Below are 12,009 nucleotides of genomic sequence, written 5' to 3' on the forward strand. Positions count from 1 at the left end.
TTCTTTCTATGCGTCCGTGGGCACAGGGACCAGGGCACAAGGGTGAAGCTGTGTGCTCCAAGTGTTGACAAGACTGTTCACGTGATCTCCTGTTTCTATTTTCCCAAAAGGAGCCGGAGGCTGGTCCCCACTGGTGTCCAATAAATACCAGTGGCTGCAGATTGACCTTGGAGAGAGGATGGAGGTCACCTCTGTGGCCACCCAAGGCGGGTACGGGAGCTCCAACTGGGTGACCAGCTACCTGCTGATGTTCAGCGACAGTGGCCGGAACTGGAAACAGTACCGACAGGAAGACAGCGTCTGGGTATGTTTCTTTCCTGAAAGCCATCAATTCTCTGGGAAAGAAGTATTACTCTCTTAAAGAATGTAGATGCCGAATCTCTAGAACTTGAAAACATTCACTTTGTTTTTTTTTTGGTATGCTTTTGGCAGTCAATACTGGGATGTTGTGAATTCAAGGCCCTGTGCTTGCTTAGGTTGGTGCTCTACCACCTGAGCCATGACTCCAGCCCTGCTTTTTGCTGATTATTTTGGAGATGGGGGGCATCTAGCAAACTTTTCTTATTAGGATGGCTTTGAGCATGGATCTGTTAGACCTCAGCCTCCTGAGAAGCTAGGATGACAGGAATGAGCCATGTACCTGTCAACTTTAAAAACATTTTCTAAGAGACAGTGCAGAAAATATTTACCATTTGGTATGCTTCAGGGCTAATTTGCAAAAAAAAAATGTGAGAGACAAATTTATGGAGTCTTCAAAAATAGATACAAATCCAGTCAGTCGAATAAGTAGTGTAGAAACCTAATAAATAAGACGTGTAAAAATGTTAAGTTTTGTGAACTAATGAGGGGGTCGTTTTGTTTGTTGTTTAGAGATAATCAAAAGAATATCTTTTATTATTTCCTCTGATGACTATGGTTCCTGGAACCCTGTTTCTTGAATATGGAGGTTTATATACAGGGTTGTGATTGGAGTTTTATTTAATATACCTTTATATATTAATATATATATAAACACACACATACATACACACCGTAGTATGTATAGTATATGTTCAGCCTATATGTAAAATACATGCTATATATATTATATAGCATACAGTGTATAACATTATAAAGTTATATTAAGTCTTATATAACTCACGTACCTTTCTCTATTCTCTTTGAAGTATGTAAATTGCTGTTGTGATAGAAATGCAATGATGAGACAAGGCTAGGAGAGAGGTTTTATATACATTTATATGTATGTACATATATATAATACAATACATACATACATGTATGTATTATACACACATATATTGTACATATAATATCTGTATATATTATATATGTATGCATTTGTAGCTGACTGCTTGCATATAAATACTTAGTGGACAAAGGAAGCTAAAAGGAATTTACTTGATGATAAAGAGAAGCATTTTTTGTTCATGTAGAAAAGCATTTGTTTGGGTCTTCTGTGAGCCAGGAAAAACACACTGCAATCAAAGAACTATTTTTCCCCCCTCTGGCTGAGCTTGTGAAACTAGAGAAAATGAGTAACTTAATGAAGCATTATTCTTAGCACACAGATAATTTGGAAGCCTATTTGGGCACAGAATGATAATTTTCTTTGACCTGTCAATTGCCTCTTTTTTTTTTTTAAACTTCCCAGAACTCTGTTGTACATTATAAACTCATTGAAGAAATGGAATGTGATTCACTCACCTTTGCATCTGGGAAGCTCTTGGTGGCCATTCAGTGCGTGTTTATTGATGTAAATTGAATTGAGAAGAGGTGGCCAGTCTTTCTCTGGAGAGAACAGAGGGATGGAAGGAGCTGCCTAGAAGCATGATTAAAGAAAACCTGCTTTAAAATCCAAATCAAAGCAAAAGCTGTGTAGTAGAATGAAAACCTACGCCCCCCCCCGCCCCCACCTAAATGTGATGGTTGAGTTAATTCTATGAGAACCATTCAGAGTAGAACTAAAACAATTGGTAATCATGAACCAATAACAATGAAAGCTTAATGAGGTATTTACTTTAACTACTTTAACTAGGTGTTTGGCTTATCTTTTAGTCATTTTTTCCTAAATTAAGCATTGGATTTTAAACTAGATAAGTAGAGACTAATGACTGCTAATACTTAGTGGGGCTAATTAAAATGTATGTTTTTGGTATTTTTTTTTCTGCCATGAGAATTGCTGTATTTCTGTTCAATAAGCTTGGAGAAAACCAGATGTAGGCATTTCCAATTGCTTCCTTTTTTCTCTTTTTTTTGGAATGCTGTTAAGGATGAGGTGGTCAGGGTGAATTAGTGGTATGGTGATATTTTTAATTATCTAAACCAATAAAAGTAACGTCGGAGCATGGATCATGATGCTGTTAAAGCAGTGTTATTGGGTTAGAACATAGGAACTCTGTGGGCTCTGACCATGTCTACCTTCTGGAGCATGAATTACCTGCAGATAAAGACTGTGCTGCCCTCCAACCCCCTCGCATGTTGTAGACAAATACTAAATATTCACGGGAGGAATGAATGAAGTGCAAAATATGAAGAAATGAAAAAGATTCTGGGCTGGTGTGCCATGTAAAGAATTTAACCATTTGTCACATTTCACAAATGTGTGCTTCCCAACTTGTTCTGTTTCTTGGTGCCCAGTTTTTTTTTTTGTTTGGTTTTTTTTTGTTTTGTTGTAGATATAATGGGATGTGTAGCAATTATACAAAACATGCCAATTTCTTTTAAGAGCTTCACAGTCTGTTTTAGATGATATAAATCTACAAAAGAGGGTTAGGAAACCTATTTAGAATTCTGCCAGTACATGGTAGAAAGGGAAATAAAACTCAAGTGCTTTGGTTTGGGAGGAAATACAATAAAACTAATCAGCATGGAGGGAAAAGCTTTGGTGTGGATTCTTTCGTTTTCCCTTCATTTGACCCTATGTCTCTTCACCAAAGAGAGCAATGACTCCTCCAGATCCGAGAGAAGTCACAGAAATCCTCTCTTGTTTCTTACCATTATTCTTTAAGGAGAAAGCCAAAATGCCTTACTTATTATTTATATAGGTCACTTAATAGAAATATAAAACTTGACAGGTATGTGATGTACTCTTTTAAAAAAACACATTAAAACATTTCTTCAGAGAGAAATTTATAGCCTAATGTTCATAAGATGTGAGTTACACAAAGTACTTTGCTGTGAAAACATCTTATGAAAATGTAGAAAATGTGAGCCCCTAAAATTGCACCTGTTAAATTGAAGACAAAATAAAACCCCTCAATATCCTGAATAACAGAACCCAGAATCGACTCTTTGCAGCCAGTTTCCTGTAAGCGATGGAAAAAGTAAATGCAAGGTATAATTTTCGCTCATTTAAGAACAATTTAAGAACAATTGCGGGAATATCATGAAACCAGTAACTTAGAAACCATTTTAAGTAGATCAACACGGGATAAACACCCAAGATTTCTTGTATCCTATAGACTACAAAGGCAAAGCAAGAGATAGTCCTCATCTTATAAATTGTTTAAGTAAACATGATTGTTAAAACTCAAGAATAGGTTTTTCTTTCTTTCTTTGTGAACTTCAATTGCATCTGGGTTTTCCAACACAAACACTTACGGCATTTCTAAAGTTGGTATATGTTGGCTTTGTGTGTGTGTGTGTGTGTGTGTGTGTTGTGTGTGTTGTGTGTGTGTTGTTGTTGGTCATGGGGCTTGAACTCAGGGCCTGGGCGTTGTCCCTGAGATCTTTTTGCTCAAGGCTAGCACTCTACCACTTTGAGCCACAGCATCACTTCTGGTTTTGGGGTGGTTCATTGGAGATAAGAGTCTCATGGGGACTTTTCTGCTTGGGATGGCTTTGAATCTTAATCCTCAGATCTTAGCCTCCTGAGTAGCTAAGCTTATATGTGAGCCACAGATCCCTGCTGGTTTTTGCGTTTTAACTTGCTGTGCCTGATGGCATTTCCGTGGACTTGACTGGCCAGTGAAAGACATGGTGACATTTTGATTAGCAGATTGTGCCGACGTCACTGAACTGCAAGTTTCCTAGGCTGAGAAAGGCAGGGAGGAGGGCAGGCCCCACCACAGCATGCGCAGAGCAGCGATGAGGTCCAGGGTGCTGCATGAAGTCCCAGGGATGGAATCTGGGATGAACATGGCCACGTGGACAAGCCTGGGTGGACAGGACCCCTCAGATGAGGGAAGCCCCATTCGGGGGTCCTTTGGCTCCAAGATGCTGGTAGTGAGGTAGTGTCCTGGCGGATGCTCACCAGCTTTGGTTGCATTCATAGTTGCATCTTGTGCGCATTCCTGGTTATATCTGTGGTTTTAACTTCCACTGTGTGTTTGTAGCAAGATGTGGGAAAATTTGGTGCATTGTCAATACATGTGACAGGCAGAGATTCTTGGTTCAGTACCAAACATGGCAGCAGGGCACTGATTCATCTTAGATCCAGTACATTTCTGTACATCCCTTTAGTTAATGTTGCAAGAAGGTTTTGGCTAAAGATCAAGGACAGGAAACACATTTGTGTGTGTGTGTGTGTGTGTGTGTGTGTGTGTGTGTGTTTTCCCACACACCAGTCCTGGGGGTTTGAACTCAGGGCCTGGCCATTCTCCCTTTGCTTGCTCTCTTTCTTTTTCTTTCTTACTTTCTTCCTTCCTTCCTTTCTTTCTTTCTTTCTTTCTTTCCTTCTTTCTTTCTTTCCTTCTTTCTTTCTTTCCTTCTTTCTCTCCTTCCTTCCTTCCATTCTCCCTTTGCTCGATTTCTTTCTTTCTTTCCTTCTTTCTTTCTTTCTCTCTCTCTCTCTTTCTTTCTTCCTTTCTTTTTTTTTCTTTGTCAAAGCCAGTATTCTACCATTTGAACCACAGCTCCACATTTGGCTTTTGGGTAGTTAAATGGAGATAAGAGTTTCACAGACTTTCCAACCCGGCCTAGCTTTGAACCATGATCCTTAGATCTCAGTCTCCTGAGTAGCTAGGGTTAATAGGTGTGAACCACTGGCATGCAGCCGAGTTTTTTTTTTAAGTAGAATGATGCAGTCCTTAATAACTGATGCAGTCCTTGATACTCCCCAACATATGTATGATAGCTCAGAGGAGGGGTTTTCTTCCTATATGGCGCAATGGGATCTATCTGGGTCTCAACCAATGTTTTGCAGATGAGCCCCGGGGCCTGCTCACTGCTGGGAACCGGGTGGAATGGCCAATAGGTGGATTAGTTCACATCTGCTGTCTCATCCGGTGTGAGATTGTCTTAGACACAGGGTGTGCAAGGCCCAGCGCGTGGGTGGGTTCTTTTGGAAAGGTATTGCTTGGCAGGCAGACCCAAGGGCTCCGTCCCTGGCATATTGTATGGACGATTTCCTTTCAACAGCACGGCTCTACTCTCAGCTGCTTGATAGATGCCCCTAAGATGGTCACCCAAGTTCCTTGCAGTTTTCTTCTTCTCTTCCGGGCCATTGACTCTAGGTTTCCCTGCCCCCAAATCTTCCACTCCTCCTTCCAGCTCAGGGTCTTCCAACAGCAATGAAGCCACTTGCCAGCCCCTCCAGCCTCCTGTCCCCTTACAAGTCAGCACTCAGCTCTCTAGGGAATCACTTATGATCAGCGCCATCTGCCAATCGTGTTCTGTTCAGGGAATCTCTTGGAATTATTTTCCACAGTTTGTCGAACTTTAATCAACTGAATTTCAGACTCATACATATATTTTTTCATTCCATTTCAACTCCAGTTAGATGCTGGGCTTTGTTCCAAATTGCGAACCTCGACATCAGCAAATGTCCAAATGCCCCTGACTAAAATGCATATCCGGCATCTATCTCTATTAAAAAGTATATCCACGTTGTAATGGAGGCTGTTAATTCGTAGAGGGGAGATTGATACTCTGTGTAAGTGGCGAATGTGGTTTAGAATAGACACAAATGATACCATTGTAGTACATGAGTAAATATTCTTCTGAAGACTTATTTAAAAATCCATAATGCCTAGTGATCAGCTGGTTTACAATGCAGAGAGTCATGTCTGTATTGAAGACAGGCCATGCCTCTGATATTTTGTGTCAATATGGGAAAAAAATACATACTTACTCATCAGAAGGATTTGCCCACTGGAGTATACTCACATTCCCAATTCTCTCTAGAGAAAACACACCTCTAAGTGGACATTGTCTAAAATTATGTCTTTCTACTATTATGTGCATCAGAGGTGTTTACAGAGCATAATCCTCTGAGTTACTGAGAGGAGCCTTCATAAAAAAAGAACTGAAGACCAGTGTTGAAAAGAAGCCTCTGCTCGGAGAGAAGAAAAATGGGAAGTGAAGATCACCAGGACCCCACCCATACGGCCGGCTCTGTAAATCAGACGCCATTCAAAAGGAATTGGAGTTGACTTGTATTTGGCAAATGAATTTTTTTATTTGGCTTTGAGCCCCCTCTCTTCCATTTTGTATTTCTTTATTGTTATTATTAATCTCTCCCACTGAAAGCTTGTCTCCCTTTTAGAGCCTTGAATATTTTAAGTACTTAATAATAGGATTCTTTTTCAATAAGAAAGAGAAGAGAAAAATTGCTCGAGCAATGAACAGATATCCTTAGGGAACAATAGCTTTATTACAATATGTCAGACTCATCTTGAGCTGGGGGCAGGCTGGGAAGGATCAGCATCAGGAGGAAAAAACAAAAACCCATTCTATTTATTTCAGCAAGTTTGTAGAAAGTTCGAGAACATTATCCCAAGAGCTCCAAAGCTCTTCTGGCAATAGCAACTCTATCTTTGCAACCTGAAATAATAAAAGGTAAAAAAAAAAACAAAACCAAACAACCCACCCCCAAACAATTCAACCTGTCACTTTGGAAATAGATTTTTCAATCTGTAGATCAGGATAAAAACACGAATTAATTAAGTTCTCGGTGATATTTGTGCTCTCTTTAAAAAACCTACATGTCAGTGATGACAGGTAAATATTGAAATGTCTCCAAATTGGAAAGAAATTGTTCAGTTTAGTCTCTTTGTTCCTGTAGAACCAAATTCTTTGGAAACATGCACATAGAAATGTTATAGGTACTCTTACTTTCTTAACTGACATTTCCAAAACTTCTTGGCTTTTGAATATTTCATCTTAAGGCTATACTTGACTATGGTACAACTTGGTCTAAATTTTTTTCACTAACAAGCAAAATTTATCTGAGTTGAAGATATCCATCTACCTCTCTATCTATCTTAGCTCTATGTAAGTGTCTACCTATCTAATCAATCTATTATCTATTTGTCGGTCTATGTATCTATCTATGTATCTATCTATCTTAGATCTACGTATGTGTCTACCTGTCTAATCAATCAATTTATCTAGTATTCCATTACATCCTACCTTAGATTGCATAGAATTTTGCATTGGAATTTTTTGTTATGTGGGAAACACATGCAACTTTGCATGTTCTACCATTGCACAGAACATGCTTGTCTCTTGCCTCGGCTCCAGAAAATTCTGGGTGCATCTAGGTCTCTTCTCTCCTTTTCCCCTCCCCTTCCCCTCTCTCCTCTTTCCTTACCTTCTTTTCTTTCTGGAACTCATCAGACCCATAAGGGACATGTAGTCTGTTGGGCTGCATCTGGTAATCTTATGTCAGGTCATCATTTTCTATAGGCATGTTTCTAGTAGCTTATGCAGCTAGTGACCCCAGCCAAGAGGGATTTGTGCAGTGGAATGTCAAATCAATGTCAACTCAAAGTATGGGACTGACTTCAGGAGAAACAGGAAGGGGTGGAGGGCAGCTGGCCGGCCTCACTTCTGTGAGGAAAGAAGAGGCAGTCAGTTGGGCTTCCCCCGAATTCAACGTTCTCCTTAGAATGTTGCAGCCAGAGCTTACATGGTAATAAACCCAAAGCGGTTTTATCATTCCTATGTGGTGTATCTATTAATCATGCCTCTGATCCTAAAGGAACTGGTGATTAACCAAGCTGTGACCTGGCCTTTTGAGTGGCTTCCTCATTTAGACTTCTGATGTGGCAGCTGTGTTGCACACGTCACTTTTAATCACTCATGACTGATCTTAGTGGGCTCTGACCAGGACAGTAGTTCTCATCTCTTCTCGAAATTGATTCACGGATTTGTAATATGCTGGCTTTCCTGTGCTCTACTTGGGTTAATGGTATGTGAAGGATTTCTCTCTGCGTAAGCTGGGATTTTAAAAGATATGCTTAACTCTGAGATGAGGATGTTCATTTTGATGACCTCAGAGGCTGATGTGTGTCCCTGGCAAAGAGTCTGTTTGTCTGCTTATTTCAATAATGTTCAAATGCTTGTGATAGGAAGTCAGAATTCTGGAGTGAATGTGCTGTGGACATGTTGAGTAATTCAGTTAGTCAAGTGAGACTCTAGTTTCTGTCTTTCTCAAGGCATTTTGGAGTCATCGTATTGTACTAGAAAAGATTCAAAATTGGCCCTGTGCATTGAGGCTCGTTATCAATTATTTTGCTTTTATTCTTAGTGTGTGTGTGTTTACTAGGGCTTGTACTCAGAGCCTGGGTACTATCCCTTGGCTTTTGTGCTCAAGGCTGGTACCCTCCCACTTGAGCCACAGTTCATATTTAATATAATATCAATGTTTTTTCATATTACACATGTGCATCTTAGAATGATGAGATGAGCTATCTTTAAGCTAAATGTCTACCAGCTTCTCTTTATTGCTTGTCTCGGGTCTGTCTTCTATTATTTTCTTTTGTTACTGCACTCTGTACTTTTCTTAAGTTTCCCCCCCATACCTTAGATTCCATTTCCTCTATTATTGTGACCTACAGTTGCCTCTCTGTGTGTGTGCGTGCGTGTGTGTGTGTCTGCGCGCATGCGTGTGCCAGTACTTGGGCTTGAAATGCGGGCCTGGGCACTATCTCACTCAGTGCTGGTGCCCTTCTACTTGAGCCACAGCCCCACTTGTGGCTCTTTGGAGGTTAATTGGAAATAAGAGTCTTACAGATATTCCTCCATGGGTTGGTTTTCAACTGTGATCCTCAGACCTCAGCTTCTGAGTAGCTAGGATTACAGGCATGAGCCACCAGTGCACAGCTCAGACAGATTTTTGAAGGAAAGGAAAAGAGAATAGTGGGGACAGGAAGGGAATATGGAAAGCCACCATGTCTTCTCTCCTATGACTGGTACTCAGCCTCAGCAACACGGGAGCCCTGTGGTTTGGGCTTCCTCATTCCTTTGCAGGGCAGTCAGTCAGGGTAGGTCACTAGAAATGGGGGTGCAAGGCATGCTGGACCACCGGGTCATCTCATCTCAGCTGCCTTTGTTTAGGCTTAAAGAAATAACTTCACATGCACAGATGATAGCTCAATGTCAATTGAGATTTCATTATATTATTATCTATCAGTATCTAGGTACTCATTTTTCTTCCCTGAAATATCTAATAGCAGATAAAATTAGAAAATGAGAGTAGGGAAAATGTTCTTCAATACATGAAGGGTGTACTTAAATGTTGAAAGAATCAATTATTTCTAGTTACTGTTTAGCCAACAACAGTATTTTCTTCTTGTGTGCCAGTCCTGGAGCTTGAGCTCAGGGCCTATATATATGTATAGGTATAGGTATATGTATATATACACATATGTATATGTATATCATACATATACATATACATACATATATGCATATAGTTATATCTATCTATCTATATACTATATACATATGTAGATACATATATCTATATGTATCTCTATATATGTACATACATATCCTGACACCTGGCTGGTTCAACTTACAAAAATGAAAACAGCTTATATATTAGCAATTATAAATAAAAGCTTTTTATAAATCATATTAGAATATATTTTTTAATAATGCATCTTGTTGATTGGCCTTGATTCTTACTCCAACTTCTTCCAGAATTCCTTCAAGCAGTAAGAGTTACCTGGTGAGTGTAACCAATTGATATTATGCCTGAGAGTTAGGAGTTATAATCTCAGTCAACAATGCATGATCACATACCGATAATTGCTGTTGCCTAGGGCAATTCCAAGTTTCCTCTGCTTTGGGGTATGTCCGTGGCCAAAGTATCTTGAGTATTGACTTGGGGGTTATGGATAAATTGTAGCCAGTTGGAGAATTCATAAGCTAGAAATGTGTGAATAATAAGCTTTGGGTATAATTTTTTATTTACCTAAAAATATGCCACGTGGGTCACTAGTGCTGGTATTTTCTTTCCATAACCTTAATAATCCACTTGGAGAATCAGCCTCAGAAAAAATAGTACAGTGAGCAAAGTTCTTTTTTTTTTCTTTTCTTTTTTTCCTGTTGGAGACTTCCTATGACTTTTCAGTGATAAAGTGTGCTTTATCACATGTGCTTGCTCTCAGGGGTTAATCAGATGAAAGTTTACAATGTAAGCTCCTACAGGTAGAGGGATCTGGTACACACCATTATTTACATTCATTTTTCAGGGTCTCAGTTGGTGCTGAAAATAGGGTAGGCGCTCAGGAAAAAGTTAAGTAGGATATTAGCATGGGTTTCCCGCCGTGGTAAATGGGAGGGCTCTTCAAAACGTTCACACCTGCCATCTCCAGGCTTGTGAATCTGCTGTCTTTCTCCAGGCAAAGGGTGAGCAAGATGCCTAAACAGCTGACGTCACAGCAGGTGAGCTGGTAATCTTTTGGTGGACTTTAGACTTGCTCTGTTTGAGAATGACTTGAGTTGCTATTGTTGATACATAGAGGGGACCAGGAGTCAAAGAATTTGCATGGATTCTACAACTGAGTAAGGCAAGGAAGCACATCTGATTCTAAGACCTTTCAAAAGTAGCATACCCTGCTGACATAAAAAAAAAATAAGCTCAGTAGGATCCAACATAGACTTTTGGCTGAGAGAGCCATAGGACAATCAGTCTGTGTTACTCAAAGCTATAAAGTTTTGTTAATTTAGTGTACATCAATGCCATAGAAAATTAATGCACCCATCAATTGGCATTTATGGTCTACTAAGTGATGTCACAAATTTGAAAATCCATCAAGACATCCAGCAATGAATGTTATCTGTCAACCTCCAACACATAAAGGAACAAAACCCATATTTTCAGAGTTACTCCCACTCTTCAAATCTGGGCATAAAATTGATTGATTGATTTCACAAATCCTTTGGAACCAATAGTCTGTCTTGCTTTAGGGCTAAAATAATTGATTTTTTTATCTCACTGTTGTGTCATTTTCGAGTGTGGGATGAATTAGTATTTCATCTATTTATAAATCAGGTAGTAAGTAATAATTCTGTATTTCTAAAAGTCTTATAATCAGGCTTTGTGATAAAAGATGGTAAGATCAATTTTACAGTATTAGGAAAAGAAAATTACTCTTTGAAACTTGAGAATTAATGGTCGTGAAATGATCTAGCAATGAAGGAATGAAAATTAATGTTGTTTTAAAAACCATTGAACAGGGCTGGGAAGGTGGCTCAGTGGTAGAGTGCTTGCCTTGCATGCATGAGGCCCTGGGTTCGATTCCTCAGCACCACATAAGCAAAAAAAAAAGCCGGAAGTGCCCTGTGGCTCAAGTGGTAGAGCGCTAGCCTTGAGCTGAAGAGCTGAGGGACAGTGCCCAGGCCCAGAGTTCAGGCCCCACGACCGGACCAAAAAAAAACAAAAAAAACAAAAAACCATTGAACATAGACAAAAAGTCTCAACTGCATCTTGTCAGACAACGTGATTTGACAGTGGTTTACTTATAGATGGTTGTCTTGTCCTAAAGAAGAGAGAAGATAATATGAAGCGCCTACGTAATGTGGTGGTTGCCATTCTTAAAAAAAAGTGACTGTTTTTAATATGGTTATTGTTTAAAATTAAATTGTTGTGACTGATATATAATATCTGTACATATCATCACATGTAATATGATGTCTAGGTTCATGGATGCATTGGATAGTGCTTCTCTCCAGGTAATTAGCCTATCCATCACTGTAAACTTTAATCTTTGTGAAGAACATGATTACATTTGCATGGTTAGGAAACTAGTCCCTTTTTCTCTTGCTTTTTAGGCCAGT

The 12,009-nt window shown here is 39.5% G+C and overlaps 1 protein-coding gene across 2 annotated transcripts in view; it reads left to right on the forward strand.

The window, feature by feature from the left end:
• The window catches only part of Cntnap4 (contactin associated protein-like 4), a 223,873-nt gene that overhangs the window by 70,680 nt on the left and 141,184 nt on the right, over positions 1–12,009 (forward strand). For both annotated transcript variants that reach the window (XM_013013005.1, XM_013013006.1), the window contains exon 3: positions 111–304. In XM_013013005.1, the coding sequence (XP_012868459.1) occupies positions 111–304 (194 nt within the window). The remainder of the gene's footprint in view (positions 1–110; positions 305–12,009) is intronic.

The sequence above is a fragment of the Dipodomys ordii genome, unplaced genomic scaffold, assembly GCF_000151885.1.
Source record: "Dipodomys ordii isolate 6190 unplaced genomic scaffold, Dord_2.0 Scaffold18, whole genome shotgun sequence".
Classification (NCBI taxonomy): Eukaryota; Metazoa; Chordata; class Mammalia; order Rodentia; family Heteromyidae; genus Dipodomys; species Dipodomys ordii.